Below are 15,810 nucleotides of genomic sequence, written 5' to 3'. Positions count from 1 at the left end.
AGTGCCAGGCCCACAGCCCGGTCCCCGTTTGGGCACCTTGGCGTGGACTGGGCGAGCCGGAGAACTAGAGGAGCCCCAAGCTGCAGCACCAAAGTCTCACCCCTCCGGCGGCGCCCCAAACCGCGAGGGGTGCTCCAACTGCCTCACCAAGCCAAAAGGCAAGAACAGCTGACGGCCGCCCGCCTGGCCCGGGGCTCTCATCAGAAACCACGCGACCTTCCACTGCTTACTGCTCAGCTCTGAGACGCAGACCCCCGGGGCCTTCGTCCCCAGCGGGAACCAGGCCCACACAGCCACAAGGCCCCGAGCTCACGGGGCCTGTGCCAGCGCCACACTCTCCGACTTCCCAACCTAGGATGCGAGCTGCCAGCCACGGCCCTCAGCCACAGGCCGTTCAACCAAGCACCGCCGACTGACGGACACCCCCCTCACGCGGTGAGAGGAAGGACCCCCAGATGCCACGGCTCCCAAATGCGGACGCCCGGCGTGGTGCCCGTGCCCGTCCCAGTGCGCTCAAGGGGAAGCGGTCCCTCACTCCTGCCATGCCTGGGGAAGACAACGTGCCGGACCTCAGTTTCGATGAGAACGACGGTAGTGAGTTCTCACTCATTTTGTTCAGATTTTCCAAGGAATGCATATGAGGGAGTCATCATCGATCCGAGCACGTTCTGCCAACCTGGACAAACTAACCAGGCAGGCTGGGGGGCTCCGCAGCGGGCGAGCCGATCGCCTCATGGGCGCCAGCGGCCTGGAGAATCCAGAGCCGAGCCCCGCCGGAGCAGGGGCAACAGTCAGTCCGCCCTCAGAGCACGACGCCGCGGGCCCCCGGGCACACGCGCCCAAGAAGCCTCTGAGGCAGGTCTAGCGAAGCCCTCAGGGCGAGAGGCCGAACTTGGGACAAAGCAATGCTGACCGTCCTGGGCCGTCCGAGGGCGTGGTGCGCATCCCGGGCCACACTTCCGCCGCGACTGCCTCGCACCTGCGCTCGTCACGGGACACGAAGGGTCTTCTTCTGTCGGTGGGCGGCAGCGAGCTTTGCACGGCACTTCCACCTGAGGAGTGTAGAGAAAGCACACGCATGCTTCAGAAACGTGCCCAGCTGGTCAGAAGACAGGATCCGTGCCACAGTTCCCCCCGCGGCACCCTTGCATCTGCTTGCCCTGTACCTCTATCCCTTCGGGATGACCGAAGGCGCGTGTGATATCCCGAGTGTAGGCAGATGCGCAGGCCTGTGCACGTGTGTGTGTGTGTGTGTGTGTGTGTGTGTGTGTGTGTTCGCGCGCGCGCGCGTGCGTGCCTGCGGGCTTCCGTGTGCGGTGGCCTCAGCACCCGGGAAAGCACGCCGTCCTCACAGATGCCTGACCTCGTGCCCTGCCACCCCACGCGGAAGCCCGGTGACTTCCCAAGGAAGGACGCCAACTCGCACCGCTAGAGGCTGCTGCAATCGGCCCCGGACTCCCTCTCTGAGCGCCACTCCTTCTGAGCAAAGGACACGGACCATCCACCTACACCCTCACGCTGACCGTGGATGTGAGGTCAACGTGGCCAGCGTGTCCCCGCGAGCTGGGCCGGGGGGAACGGCACTTGATGGTAATGCTACCTGGCTACCGCCAGGACAACAGGGCTGACACGAGAGCCGGCACCACTCGCCCACGGGCGGCGCAACAGAAGCAGCCCGTCTGAACCTCCAGGGGCCCGACGCCTTCAGGCCGCACTCCGGTCTGGGCTATCTAAGCCAAGACGCCCTGGGCGGGCCAGCAGGGAACCCCGCTGCAACGGCTGGTCACAGCCACCGAGACCCGGGGCAAGACCCGTCTCAGACCACAGCCAATTCCCACGCAGCGACGCGGCATTTCCACCGCCTGCGGGTTGCGGGGCGCTGGCCTTCGAGGAAACGTTCAACCCCGCGGCTCCCTGCTCCAAAGGGGAAGCCCCCTCACGCCTGCACAGCAAGTCCCCCAAGGTGTAGCCTCCAACACCTCGCGCGCCAGGCGGGCAGGGAGCCTCCCGGACGACAGCCGTCAAGGCATTATGACTTTGCCCAAGTCGACCGCGTCGCGCTCGACCTATGACCCCCTCCTTCGGCCCCAGAACACCACAGACGACCTCACAGAGCACAAACGCTGCCTCCTCCTGGAAGACAAGGCAAAGAATGAAACTAGGACACCGCTCCCACACAAGGAGACGTGCTCCTCCTCCACGCTGGACGTGCGTCCGGGGCAGGGCGCCCAGGATCGCAGCACCCTCGGGTCGCTGCCACGCCCGCAGGCTTCCGCACACCGCTCTTAACCACCCCTCGCGCACGCCCCCCCACCCCCCCCGACGCCCCACACCGCCCCCTGGCCCCGCTCCCCGGCACGCCCGGGACCACAGGAGCCCCCCGGGCCAGGAAGAGCGAACCTTCCTGCAGCAACGCCTTCACCTGGCAAGCGCCGGACCCGAGGGGGCGCAGGGTCAAAGAGATTGTCCGCCTCAGCAATCCGGAGCAGACGGGGCCGGTGGCCAGTCGCGGGCCTGTGGGTCTCTTCAAGGCGCTAGGACGACAAACACTGGGGGCCGAACCTCCCGGGGGCGCGACGCCGTCTACCGCACAGGTCATCTACCGCAGCCGAGCCTTCCCTGGCAGGCAACAACCGGCAGCCCCCTTGGGACCCAACGCCACCCCTGGCAAGACCGCGACGGCGGTCGCAACCCAACAAGAGGGTACATCCTGTGCAAGCCCGTGGAACCGCACTACGGCCGCTCCCCTCCGCTCCCTTTCCTTCCTGCCCGCCCTGTCAGCCACCACACTGCCTGGACGTCAGCGCCAGGGCCACCTTTGGCCAGCTGTGTGTGGCCCGGGTGAGCAGGTGACACACAGGAGCTGCCAGCTGCAGCGCTGCGGCCTAGGGCCGCTGCCCCCGCCGCCAAAACCACGGGCCCATCACACCTCCTCACCAAGCCAGAAGGCAACCACAGGCGCTGCGGCTTGCCCGGCCCAAACCGAGGCTCCGAACGGAACCCAGGGAAGACTCGGCTGTTCGGCCTCCAGACACGGACCGCCACCCCACCCGCCACGCCCCCCGGGGCAACGGCTCAGGCCAGAACCGGGCCAGCGCGTACTCAGCGCCAACCACGGGCCGGGCCCATGCCAACGCCACACTCTCCGACTCTAAAGACGCCCATGCGACCCGGGCGCCGCGCCAGCAGAGGCCGGCCATTCAAGCAAGTCCCTCCGAGTCGCAAACGTCCAGCTCATGCGGTCACGCTCCCGGTGCAAACACGGCAGACGCCCACACGCTGAGGCCCTGGGCGGGCTCTGCGCGAGTGTCATCAACCAGAAGCTGTCCCTCACTCCTCTCACCCCCGGAGAAGACCAGGTGCTGGACCTCAGGCTCGGCGAGAACGACGGTAGTGAGTTCTCACTCATTTTGTTCAGATTTCCAAGGAATGCATTTGAGGGAGTCATCATCGATCCGAGCACCTTCGGGGCAGCTGGCGGGGCTCGGCGGGTGAGCCCATCACCTCAGGGTCGGCCAGCGGCCCGGAGAATCCCGAGCCAAGCCCCTGAGCAAGGGCAACTGTCGACCCACCCTCAGAGCGCCAGCTCCGCACGCCCCCGGGGACCCGCGGGCTAGAAGCCTCTCAGCGCGGTCTGGGACTCCCAGGGCCAACGGCACGAACTGGGTGCAGGGGGATCCTTACCAGCCTCAGCGAGCCACGGGCACGGGGCGCACCCGAAGCCACGCTTCTTGCGGGATTCCCTCGCGTCTCCGCTCCACAAACGACAGGAAGGTCTTCTCTTCTTGGGCGACGGCAAGCTTTGCTCGGAGATCCCACCTGGGAAGTGCAGAGCAATCGCAGGCGCACGCCTCAGCGACCCAGCCAGGCTCTCAGGTAACCAGAGCCAGGCCAAGGGTTCCACCCCGACTCCCCGCCCCGGGGCAAGCCTTGCATCTTCTTGGCCTCTACCTCTTCCCCTCAGGTGTGACAAGAAGGCGTGTGTGACAGCACAAGCGCAGGAAGGCGCGCAGGCGGGCGCGTGTGCGTGTCTTCGGGTGCGCGGGGCCCGAGCCCCTGAAGAAGCACGTCTTCCGCACACATCCCTGGCCTCAGGCCCTGCCGCGAGACCAAGAGCTCGCGCTGGCGGCTTTGACCTCGACTCGCCCGGCGGCTCACCTCTGCCCTTTCGGCCTGCTGAAATAGGCCGCAGGCTCCCTCTCTCACAGCCCCTGCCTCTGAACACCGGAACACGACACTCCAGCAGGTTCACCCTCCGCCCGACCGTGGGCGCCCGCTGTCCCCGCACGCCGTGCCACGCGAACCGCGCCCGACGGAAACGCGCCGACCACTGCTGGACCTGAACCACGTAAAGCGCCTACACCACTCGAAGGCTGGCGCCGCTGGGACACGGGCTAGAGGGCAGAAGCAGCAGCCCCTCCTGATCTCCAGTGGCCACGCCACCGGGGGACCGGGGGCCAGGCGCCTCTTCCTGCTGACTGAGGCTACACCCACGCCCTCAGCGGTGCCAGCGGCAGGGGAAGTGCCAGGAAGAGGTGGTCTGTGGCCACCACGACCCACGCTAAGACCCGACTGAACCTGGAGCCCACTCCCGTCCAGGGACCTGGCGTTACCACAGCGGGCCCGCTTTCTGGACCCCGGCCTTCCAGGACTCCTTCCCACCCACGCGCTGCCTGGCCCACCTCAGGCCTGCGAGGCAAGTCCCCCAAGCAGGACCTCAAACCCTACACACACGTGGCGGCCAGGGAGCCCCGGGGAGGACGGCCACGAGGGAATCTCGACTGTGCGTACGGGACTCGACCCGTCACGTTCAACGTCTGGACCCTCCCTCGGCACCTGTAACACCACAAACGACCTCACACGGCCCCAAGGATGGCTCTGTCCACGAAGGCAAGAGGAGGCACGGAACGAGCACACACACACCCCGCCCCCGCCACCCATGGAGAGGCGGACGTTTTCCAAGGCGGACGTCTGTGCGCGGCAGGGCAGCTCGGGTCACGGCACCCGCCGTCTCCGCCAGGCCCACAGGCTTCCACGAAGAAACCTAAAGCCCTGCGACGAGGCATGAGGCGAACCGCGCCAGGAAAATCGGACCGTGCTGGAGGAACGCTTTCTCCTCGGAGACCCCGCGCCTGAGACGGCGGAGGATCCAAGGCCACGGTCGCCCAAGCAATCGATGAGCAGCGGCGGCCGGCCGGCCGGCAGTCACGTGCCGGGCCCCTCTTCAAGGAACCGTGGAGAGAACCGGAGAGCGCCCCCGCTCTGGAACAAGGCCCGCCATCTGCCACAAAGGTCACCGACCACAGTGCACACCCCCGGGCCTTCAAGCCTCCAGCCTTCCCCGGCACGCACCAATCGCCAGCCCCGTCAGAGCCAGGGCACGTTCCCGACAAGCCGCTGCCAGCGCTCGGAACACAACGAGGCAGCACGTCCCACGGAAGCCCACGGCATCACACTGTGACCTGTCCTCTCCGTGCTCTTCTTCCCCCCCAGCTCCCCACGACCAGGCCATCAGCCACCACAGTGTCTTGACCTGAGTGCCAGGCCCACAGCCCGGTCCCCGTTTGGGCACCTTGGCGTGGACTGGGCGAGCCGGAGAACTAGAGGAGCCCCAAGCTGCAGCACCAAAGTCTCACCCCTCCGGCGGCGCCCCAAACCGCGAGGGGTGCTCCAACTGCCTCACCAAGCCAAAAGGCAAGAACAGCTGACGGCCGCCCGCCTGGCCCGGGGCTCTCATCAGAAACCACGCGACCTTCCACTGCTTACTGCTCAGCTCTGAGACGCAGACCCCCGGGGCCTTCGTCCCCAGCGGGAACCAGGCCCACACAGCCACAAGGCCCCGAGCTCACGGGGCCTGTGCCAGCGCCACACTCTCCGACTTCCCAACCTAGGATGCGAGCTGCCAGCCACGGCCCTCAGCCACAGGCCGTTCAACCAAGCACCGCCGACTGACGGACACCCCCCTCACGCGGTGAGAGGAAGGACCCCCAGATGCCACGGCTCCCAAATGCGGACGCCCGGCGTGGTGCCCGTGCCCGTCCCAGTGCGCTCAAGGGGAAGCGGTCCCTCACTCCTGCCATGCCTGGGGAAGACAACGTGCCGGACCTCAGTTTCGATGAGAACGACGGTAGTGAGTTCTCACTCATTTTGTTCAGATTTTCCAAGGAATGCATATGAGGGAGTCATCATCGATCCGAGCACGTTCTGCCAACCTGGACAAACTAACCAGGCAGGCTGGGGGGCTCCGCAGCGGGCGAGCCGATCGCCTCATGGGCGCCAGCGGCCTGGAGAATCCAGAGCCGAGCCCCGCCGGAGCAGGGGCAACAGTCAGTCCGCCCTCAGAGCACGACGCCGCGGGCCCCCGGGCACACGCGCCCAAGAAGCCTCTGAGGCAGGTCTAGCGAAGCCCTCAGGGCGAGAGGCCGAACTTGGGACAAAGCAATGCTGACCGTCCTGGGCCGTCCGAGGGCGTGGTGCGCATCCCGGGCCACACTTCCGCCGCGACTGCCTCGCACCTGCGCTCGTCACGGGACACGAAGGGTCTTCTTCTGTCGGTGGGCGGCAGCGAGCTTTGCACGGCACTTCCACCTGAGGAGTGTAGAGAAAGCACACGCATGCTTCAGAAACGTGCCCAGCTGGTCAGAAGACAGGATCCGTGCCACAGTTCCCCCCGCGGCACCCTTGCATCTGCTTGCCCTGTACCTCTATCCCTTCGGGATGACCGAAGGCGCGTGTGATATCCCGAGTGTAGGCAGATGCGCAGGCCTGTGCACCTGTGTGTGTGTGTGTGTGTGCGTGTGTGTGTGTGTGTGTGTGTGTTTGCGCGCGTGCGTGCCTGCGGGCTTCCGTGTGCGGTGGCCTCAGCACCCGGGAAAGCACGCCGTCCTCACAGATGCCTGACCTCGTGCCCTGCCACCCCACGCGGAAGCCCGGTGACTTCCCAAGGAAGGACGCCAACTCGCACCGCTAGAGGCTGCTGCAATCGGCCCCGGACTCCCTCTCTGAGCGCCACTCCTTCTGAGCAAAGGACACGGACCATCCACCTACACCCTCACGCTGACCGTGGATGTGAGGTCAACGTGGCCAGCGTGTCCCCGCGAGCTGGGCCGGGGGGAACGGCACTTGATGGTAATGCTACCTGGCTACCGCCAGGACAACAGGGCTGACACGAGAGCCGGCACCACTCGCCCACGGGCGGCGCAACAGAAGCAGCCCGTCTGAACCTCCAGGGGCCCGACGCCTTCAGGCCGCACTCCGGTCTGGGCTATCTAAGCCAAGACGCCCTGGGCGGGCCAGCAGGGAACCCCGCTGCAACGGCTGGTCACAGCCACCGAGACCCGGGGCAAGACCCGTCTCAGACCACAGCCAATTCCCACGCAGCGACGCGGCATTTCCACCGCCTGCGGGTTGCGGGGCGCTGGCCTTCGAGGAAACGTTCAACCCCGCGGCTCCCTGCTCCAAAGGGGAAGCCCCCTCACGCCTGCACAGCAAGTCCCCCAAGGTGTAGCCTCCAACACCTCGCGCGCCAGGCGGGCAGGGAGCCTCCCGGACGACAGCCGTCAAGGCATTATGACTTTGCCCAAGTCGACCGCGTCGCACTCGACCTATGACCCCCTCCTTCGGCCCCAGAACACCACAGACGACCTCACAGAGCACAAACGCTGCCTCCTCCTGGAAGACAAGGCAAAGAATGAAACTAGGACACCGCTCCCACACAAGGAGACGTGCTCCTCCTCCACGCTGGACGTGCGTCCGGGGCAGGGCGCCCAGGATCGCAGCACCCTCGGGTCGCTGCCACGCCCGCAGGCTTCCGCACACCGCTCTTAACCACCCCTCGCGCACGCCCCCCCACCCCCCCCGACGCCCCACACCGCCCCCTGGCCCCGCTCCCCGGCACGCCCGGGACCACAGGAGCCCCCCGGGCCAGGAAGAGCGAACCTTCCTGCAGCAACGCCTTCACCTGGCAAGCGCCGGACCCGAGGGGGCGCAGGGTCAAAGAGATTGTCCGCCTCAGCAATCCGGAGCAGACGGGGCCGGTGGCCAGTCGCGGGCCTGTGGGTCTCTTCAAGGCGCTAGGACGACAAACACTGGGGGCCGAACCTCCCGGGGGCGCGACGCCGTCTACCGCACAGGTCATCTACCGCAGCCGAGCCTTCCCTGGCAGGCAACAACCGGCAGCCCCCTTGGGACCCAACGCCACCCCTGGCAAGACCGCGACGGCGGTCGCAACCCAACAAGAGGGTACATCCTGTGCAAGCCCGTGGAACCGCACTACGGCCGCTCCCCTCCGCTCCCTTTCCTTCCTGCCCGCCCTGTCAGCCACCACACTGCCTGGACGTCAGCGCCAGGGCCACCTTTGGCCAGCTGTGTGTGGCCCGGGTGAGCAGGTGACACACAGGAGCTGCCAGCTGCAGCGCTGCGGCCTAGGGCCGCTGCCCCCGCCGCCAAAACCACGGGCCCATCACACCTCCTCACCAAGCCAGAAGGCAACCACAGGCGCTGCGGCTTGCCCGGCCCAAACCGAGGCTCCGAACGGAACCCAGGGAAGACTCGGCTGTTCGGCCTCCAGACACGGACCGCCACCCCACCCGCCACGCCCCCCGGGGCAACGGCTCAGGCCAGAACCGGGCCAGCGCGTACTCAGCGCCAACCACGGGCCGGGCCCATGCCAACGCCACACTCTCCGACTCTAAAGACGCCCATGCGACCCGGGCGCCGCGCCAGCAGAGGCCGGCCATTCAAGCAAGTCCCTCCGAGTCGCAAACGTCCAGCTCATGCGGTCACGCTCCCGGTGCAAACACGGCAGACGCCCACACGCTGAGGCCCTGGGCGGGCTCTGCGCGAGTGTCATCAACCAGAAGCTGTCCCTCACTCCTCTCACCCCCGGAGAAGACCAGGTGCTGGACCTCAGGCTCGGCGAGAACGACGGTAGTGAGTTCTCACTCATTTTGTTCAGATTTCCAAGGAATGCATTTGAGGGAGTCATCATCGATCCGAGCACCTTCGGGGCAGCTGGCGGGGCTCGGCGGGTGAGCCCATCACCTCAGGGTCGGCCAGCGGCCCGGAGAATCCCGAGCCAAGCCCCTGAGCAAGGGCAACTGTCGACCCACCCTCAGAGCGCCAGCTCCGCACGCCCCCGGGGACCCGCGGGCTAGAAGCCTCTCAGCGCGGTCTGGGACTCCCAGGGCCAACGGCACGAACTGGGTGCAGGGGGCTCCTTACCAGCCTCAGCGAGCCACGGGCACGGGGCGCACCCGAAGCCACGCTTCTTGCGGGATTCCCTCGCGTCTCCGCTCCACAAACGACAGGAAGGTCTTCTCTTCTTGGGCGACGGCAAGCTTTGCTCGGAGATCCCACCTGGGAAGTGCAGAGCAATCGCAGGCGCACGCCTCAGCGACCCAGCCAGGCTCTCAGGTAACCAGAGCCAGGCCAAGGGTTCCACCCCGACTCCCCGCCCCGGGGCAAGCCTTGCATCTTCTTGGCCTCTACCTCTTCCCCTCAGGTGTGACAAGAAGGCGTGTGTGACAGCACAAGCGCAGGAAGGCGCGCAGGCGGGCGCGTGTGCGTGTCTTCGGGTGCGCGGGGCCCGAGCCCCTGAAGAAGCACGTCTTCCGCACACATCCCTGGCCTCAGGCCCTGCCGCGAGACCAAGAGCTCGCGCTGGCGGCTTTGACCTCGACTCGCCCGGCGGCTCACCTCTGCCCTTTCGGCCTGCTGAAATAGGCCGCAGGCTCCCTCTCTCACAGCCCCTGCCTCTGAACACCGGAACACGACACTCCAGCAGGTTCACCCTCCGCCCGACCGTGGGCGCCCGCTGTCCCCGCACGCCGTGCCACGCGAACCGCGCCCGACGGAAACGCGCCGACCACTGCTGGACCTGAACCACGTAAAGCGCCTACACCACTCGAAGGCTGGCGCCGCTGGGACACGGGCTAGAGGGCAGAAGCAGCAGCCCCTCCTGATCTCCAGTGGCCACGCCACCGGGGGACCGGGGGCCAGGCGCCTCTTCCTGCTGACTGAGGCTACACCCACGCCCTCAGCGGTGCCAGCGGCAGGGGAAGTGCCAGGAAGAGGTGGTCTGTGGCCACCACGACCCACGCTAAGACCCGACTGAACCTGGAGCCCACTCCCGTCCAGGGACCTGGCGTTACCACAGCGGGCCCGCTTTCTGGACCCCGGCCTTCCAGGACTCCTTCCCACCCACGCGCTGCCTGGCCCACCTCAGGCCTGCGAGGCAAGTCCCCCAAGCAGGACCTCAAACCCTACACACACGTGGCGGCCAGGGAGCCCCGGGGAGGACGGCCACGAGGGAATCTCGACTGTGCGTACGGGACTCGACCCGTCACGTTCAACGTCTGGACCCTCCCTCGGCACCTGTAACACCACAAACGACCTCACACGGCCCCAAGGATGGCTCTGTCCACGAAGGCAAGAGGAGGCACGGAACGAGCACACACACACCCCGCCCCCGCCACCCATGGAGAGGCGGACGTTTTCCAAGGCGGACGTCTGTGCGCGGCAGGGCAGCTCGGGTCACGGCACCCGCCGTCTCCGCCAGGCCCACAGGCTTCCACGAAGAAACCTAAAGCCCTGCGACGAGGCATGAGGCGAACCGCGCCAGGAAAATCGGACCGTGCTGGAGGAACGCTTTCTCCTCGGAGACCCCGCGCCTGAGACGGCGGAGGATCCAAGGCCACGGTCGCCCAAGCAATCGATGAGCAGCGGCGGCCGGCCGGCCGGCAGTCACGTGCCGGGCCCCTCTTCAAGGAACCGTGGAGAGAACCGGAGAGCGCCCCCGCTCTGGAACAAGGCCCGCCATCTGCCACAAAGGTCACCGACCACAGTGCACACCCCCGGGCCTTCAAGCCTCCAGCCTTCCCCGGCACGCACCAATCGCCAGCCCCGTCAGAGCCAGGGCACGTTCCCGACAAGCCGCTGCCAGCGCTCGGAACACAACGAGGCAGCACGTCCCACGGAAGCCCACGGCATCACACTGTGACCTGTCCTCTCCGTGCTCTTCTTCCCCCCCAGCTCCCCACGACCAGGCCATCAGCCACCACAGTGTCTTGACCTGAGTGCCAGGCCCACAGCCCGGTCCCCGTTTGGGCACCTTGGCGTGGACTGGGCGAGCCGGAGAACTAGAGGAGCCCCAAGCTGCAGCACCAAAGTCTCACCCCTCCGGCGGCGCCCCAAACCGCGAGGGGTGCTCCAACTGCCTCACCAAGCCAAAAGGCAAGAACAGCTGACGGCCGCCCGCCTGGCCCGGGGCTCTCATCAGAAACCACGCGACCTTCCACTGCTTACTGCTCAGCTCTGAGACGCAGACCCCCGGGGCCTTCGTCCCCAGCGGGAACCAGGCCCACACAGCCACAAGGCCCCGAGCTCACGGGGCCTGTGCCAGCGCCACACTCTCCGACTTCCCAACCTAGGATGCGAGCTGCCAGCCACGGCCCTCAGCCACAGGCCGTTCAACCAAGCACCGCCGACTGACGGACACCCCCCTCACGCGGTGAGAGGAAGGACCCCCAGATGCCACGGCTCCCAAATGCGGACGCCCGGCGTGGTGCCCGTGCCCGTCCCAGTGCGCTCAAGGGGAAGCGGTCCCTCACTCCTGCCATGCCTGGGGAAGACAACGTGCCGGACCTCAGTTTCGATGAGAACGACGGTAGTGAGTTCTCACTCATTTTGTTCAGATTTTCCAAGGAATGCATATGAGGGAGTCATCATCGATCCGAGCACGTTCTGCCAACCTGGACAAACTAACCAGGCAGGCTGGGGGGCTCCGCAGCGGGCGAGCCGATCGCCTCATGGGCGCCAGCGGCCTGGAGAATCCAGAGCCGAGCCCCGCCGGAGCAGGGGCAACAGTCAGTCCGCCCTCAGAGCACGACGCCGCGGGCCCCCGGGCACACGCGCCCAAGAAGCCTCTGAGGCAGGTCTAGCGAAGCCCTCAGGGCGAGAGGCCGAACTTGGGACAAAGCAATGCTGACCGTCCTGGGCCGTCCGAGGGCGTGGTGCGCATCCCGGGCCACACTTCCGCCGCGACTGCCTCGCACCTGCGCTCGTCACGGGACACGAAGGGTCTTCTTCTGTCGGTGGGCGGCAGCGAGCTTTGCACGGCACTTCCACCTGAGGAGTGTAGAGAAAGCACACGCATGCTTCAGAAACGTGCCCAGCTGGTCAGAAGACAGGATCCGTGCCACAGTTCCCCCCGCGGCACCCTTGCATCTGCTTGCCCTGTACCTCTATCCCTTCGGGATGACCGAAGGCGCGTGTGATATCCCGAGTGTAGGCAGATGCGCAGGCCTGTGCACCTGTGTGTGTGTGTGTGTGTGCGTGTGTGTGTGTGTGTGTGTGTGTTTGCGCGCGTGCGTGCCTGCGGGCTTCCGTGTGCGGTGGCCTCAGCACCCGGGAAAGCACGCCGTCCTCACAGATGCCTGACCTCGTGCCCTGCCACCCCACGCGGAAGCCCGGTGACTTCCCAAGGAAGGACGCCAACTCGCACCGCTAGAGGCTGCTGCAATCGGCCCCGGACTCCCTCTCTGAGCGCCACTCCTTCTGAGCAAAGGACACGGACCATCCACCTACACCCTCACGCTGACCGTGGATGTGAGGTCAACGTGGCCAGCGTGTCCCCGCGAGCTGGGCCGGGGGGAACGGCACTTGATGGTAATGCTACCTGGCTACCGCCAGGACAACAGGGCTGACACGAGAGCCGGCACCACTCGCCCACGGGCGGCGCAACAGAAGCAGCCCGTCTGAACCTCCAGGGGCCCGACGCCTTCAGGCCGCACTCCGGTCTGGGCTATCTAAGCCAAGACGCCCTGGGCGGGCCAGCAGGGAACCCCGCTGCAACGGCTGGTCACAGCCACCGAGACCCGGGGCAAGACCCGTCTCAGACCACAGCCAATTCCCACGCAGCGACGCGGCATTTCCACCGCCTGCGGGTTGCGGGGCGCTGGCCTTCGAGGAAACGTTCAACCCCGCGGCTCCCTGCTCCAAAGGGGAAGCCCCCTCACGCCTGCACAGCAAGTCCCCCAAGGTGTAGCCTCCAACACCTCGCGCGCCAGGCGGGCAGGGAGCCTCCCGGACGACAGCCGTCAAGGCATTATGACTTTGCCCAAGTCGACCGCGTCGCACTCGACCTATGACCCCCTCCTTCGGCCCCAGAACACCACAGACGACCTCACAGAGCACAAACGCTGCCTCCTCCTGGAAGACAAGGCAAAGAATGAAACTAGGACACCGCTCCCACACAAGGAGACGTGCTCCTCCTCCACGCTGGACGTGCGTCCGGGGCAGGGCGCCCAGGATCGCAGCACCCTCGGGTCGCTGCCACGCCCGCAGGCTTCCGCACACCGCTCTTAACCACCCCTCGCGCACGCCCCCCCACCCCCCCCGACGCCCCACACCGCCCCCTGGCCCCGCTCCCCGGCACGCCCGGGACCACAGGAGCCCCCCGGGCCAGGAAGAGCGAACCTTCCTGCAGCAACGCCTTCACCTGGCAAGCGCCGGACCCGAGGGGGCGCAGGGTCAAAGAGATTGTCCGCCTCAGCAATCCGGAGCAGACGGGGCCGGTGGCCAGTCGCGGGCCTGTGGGTCTCTTCAAGGCGCTAGGACGACAAACACTGGGGGCCGAACCTCCCGGGGGCGCGACGCCGTCTACCGCACAGGTCATCTACCGCAGCCGAGCCTTCCCTGGCAGGCAACAACCGGCAGCCCCCTTGGGACCCAACGCCACCCCTGGCAAGACCGCGACGGCGGTCGCAACCCAACAAGAGGGTACATCCTGTGCAAGCCCGTGGAACCGCACTACGGCCGCTCCCCTCCGCTCCCTTTCCTTCCTGCCCGCCCTGTCAGCCACCACACTGCCTGGACGTCAGCGCCAGGGCCACCTTTGGCCAGCTGTGTGTGGCCCGGGTGAGCAGGTGACACACAGGAGCTGCCAGCTGCAGCGCTGCGGCCTAGGGCCGCTGCCCCCGCCGCCAAAACCACGGGCCCATCACACCTCCTCACCAAGCCAGAAGGCAACCACAGGCGCTGCGGCTTGCCCGGCCCAAACCGAGGCTCCGAACGGAACCCAGGGAAGACTCGGCTGTTCGGCCTCCAGACACGGACCGCCACCCCACCCGCCACGCCCCCCGGGGCAACGGCTCAGGCCAGAACCGGGCCAGCGCGTACTCAGCGCCAACCACGGGCCGGGCCCATGCCAACGCCACACTCTCCGACTCTAAAGACGCCCATGCGACCCGGGCGCCGCGCCAGCAGAGGCCGGCCATTCAAGCAAGTCCCTCCGAGTCGCAAACGTCCAGCTCATGCGGTCACGCTCCCGGTGCAAACACGGCAGACGCCCACACGCTGAGGCCCTGGGCGGGCTCTGCGCGAGTGTCATCAACCAGAAGCTGTCCCTCACTCCTCTCACCCCCGGAGAAGACCAGGTGCTGGACCTCAGTCTCGGCGAGAACGACGGTAGTGAGTTCTCACTCATTTTGTTCAGATTTCCAAGGAATGCATTTGAGGGAGTCATCATCGATCCGAGCACCTTCGGGGCAGCTGGCGGGGCTCGGCGGGTGAGCCCATCACCTCAGGGTCGGCCAGCGGCCCGGAGAATCCCGAGCCAAGCCCCTGAGCAAGGGCAACTGTCGACCCACCCTCAGAGCGCCAGCTCCGCACGCCCCCGGGGACCCGCGGGCTAGAAGCCTCTCAGCGCGGTCTGGGACTCCCAGGGCCAACGGCACGAACTGGGTGCAGGGGGCTCCTTACCAGCCTCAGCGAGCCACGGGCACGGGGCGCACCCGAAGCCACGCTTCTTGCGGGATTCCCTCGCGTCTCCGCTCCACAAACGACAGGAAGGTCTTCTCTTCTTGGGCGACGGCAAGCTTTGCTCGGAGATCCCACCTGGGAAGTGCAGAGCAATCGCAGGCGCACGCCTCAGCGACCCAGCCAGGCTCTCAGGTAACCAGAGCCAGGCCAAGGGTTCCACCCCGACTCCCCGCCCCGGGGCAAGCCTTGCATCTTCTTGGCCTCTACCTCTTCCCCTCAGGTGTGACAAGAAGGCGTGTGTGACAGCACAAGCGCAGGAAGGCGCGCAGGCGGGCGCGTGTGCGTGTCTTCGGGTGCGCGGGGCCCGAGCCCCTGAAGAAGCACGTCTTCCGCACACATCCCTGGCCTCAGGCCCTGCCGCGAGACCAAGAGCTCGCGCTGGCGGCTTTCACCTCGACTCGCCCGGCGGCTCACCTCTGCCCTTTCGGCCTGCTGAAATAGGCCGCAGGCTCCCTCTCTCACAGCCCCTGCCTCTGAACACCGGAACACGACACTCCAGCAGGTTCACCCTCCGCCCGACCGTGGGCGCCCGCTGTCCCCGCACGCCGTGCCACGCGAACCGCGCCCGACGGAAACGCGCCGACCACTGCTGGACCTGAACCACGTAAAGCGCCTACACCACTCGAAGGCTGGCGCCGCTGGGACACGGGCTAGAGGGCAGAAGCAGCAGCCCCTCCTGATCTCCAGTGGCCACGCCACCGGGGGACCGGGGGCCAGGCGCCTCTTCCTGCTGACTGAGGCTACACCCACGCCCTCAGCGGTGCCAGCGGCAGGGGAAGTGCCAGGAAGAGGTGGTCTGTGGCCACCACGACCCACGCTAAGACCCGACTGAACCTGGAGCCCACTCCCGTCCAGGGACCTGGCGTTACCACAGCGGGCCCGCTTTCTGGACCCCGGCCTTCCAGGACTCCTTCCCACCCACGCGCTGCCTGGCCCACCTCAGGCCTGCGAGGCAAGTCCCCCAAGCAGGACCTCAAACCCTACACACAC

At 67.0% G+C, this 15,810-nt stretch overlaps 1 protein-coding gene and 6 non-coding genes across 7 annotated transcripts in view; all 7 read right to left on the bottom strand.

Annotated features, from left to right (window-relative positions):
- LOC102150068 (uncharacterized) overlaps positions 1–10,604 on the bottom strand; it is a 39,799-nt gene extending 29,195 nt beyond the window's left edge. Inside the window, exons 1-6 of the mRNA XM_070240404.1 lie at positions 10,476–10,604; positions 9,620–9,877; positions 9,223–9,357; positions 6,450–6,588; positions 3,685–3,819; positions 914–1,052 (exon numbers count right to left, since the gene is read on the bottom strand). Of these exons, the coding sequence (XP_070096505.1) occupies positions 914–1,052; positions 3,685–3,819; positions 6,450–6,588; positions 9,223–9,357; positions 9,620–9,877; positions 10,476–10,604 (935 nt within the window). The remainder of the gene's footprint in view (positions 1–913; positions 1,053–3,684; positions 3,820–6,449; positions 6,589–9,222; positions 9,358–9,619; positions 9,878–10,475) is intronic.
- LOC138919407 (small nucleolar RNA SNORD116) lies at positions 566–659 on the bottom strand. Its single transcript, XR_011429566.1, has one exon. It is a non-coding gene; the product is annotated as a small nucleolar RNA SNORD116 (small nucleolar RNA).
- Positions 3,365–3,457, bottom strand: LOC138919450 (small nucleolar RNA SNORD116). The gene has a single exon (XR_011429619.1). It is a non-coding gene; the product is annotated as a small nucleolar RNA SNORD116 (small nucleolar RNA).
- On the bottom strand, positions 6,102–6,195 carry LOC138919406 (small nucleolar RNA SNORD116). The gene has a single exon (XR_011429564.1). It is a non-coding gene; the product is annotated as a small nucleolar RNA SNORD116 (small nucleolar RNA).
- Positions 8,903–8,995, bottom strand: LOC138919449 (small nucleolar RNA SNORD116). Its single transcript, XR_011429618.1, has one exon. It is a non-coding gene; the product is annotated as a small nucleolar RNA SNORD116 (small nucleolar RNA).
- Positions 10,605–11,639: 1,035 nt separating the features above from the next.
- LOC138919405 (small nucleolar RNA SNORD116) lies at positions 11,640–11,733 on the bottom strand. The gene has a single exon (XR_011429563.1). It is a non-coding gene; the product is annotated as a small nucleolar RNA SNORD116 (small nucleolar RNA).
- A 2,707-nt stretch (positions 11,734–14,440) lies between these two features.
- Positions 14,441–14,533, bottom strand: LOC138919427 (small nucleolar RNA SNORD116). The gene has a single exon (XR_011429587.1). It is a non-coding gene; the product is annotated as a small nucleolar RNA SNORD116 (small nucleolar RNA).
- Between the last annotated feature and the right edge of the window lie 1,277 nt (positions 14,534–15,810).

The sequence above is a fragment of the Equus caballus genome, chromosome 1, assembly GCF_041296265.1.
Source record: "Equus caballus isolate H_3958 breed thoroughbred chromosome 1, TB-T2T, whole genome shotgun sequence".
Taxonomy (NCBI): Eukaryota; Metazoa; Chordata; class Mammalia; order Perissodactyla; family Equidae; genus Equus; species Equus caballus.
The sequence above is the reverse complement of the archived record's forward strand: the minus strand, read 5'-3'. Positions and strand labels throughout refer to the sequence as shown.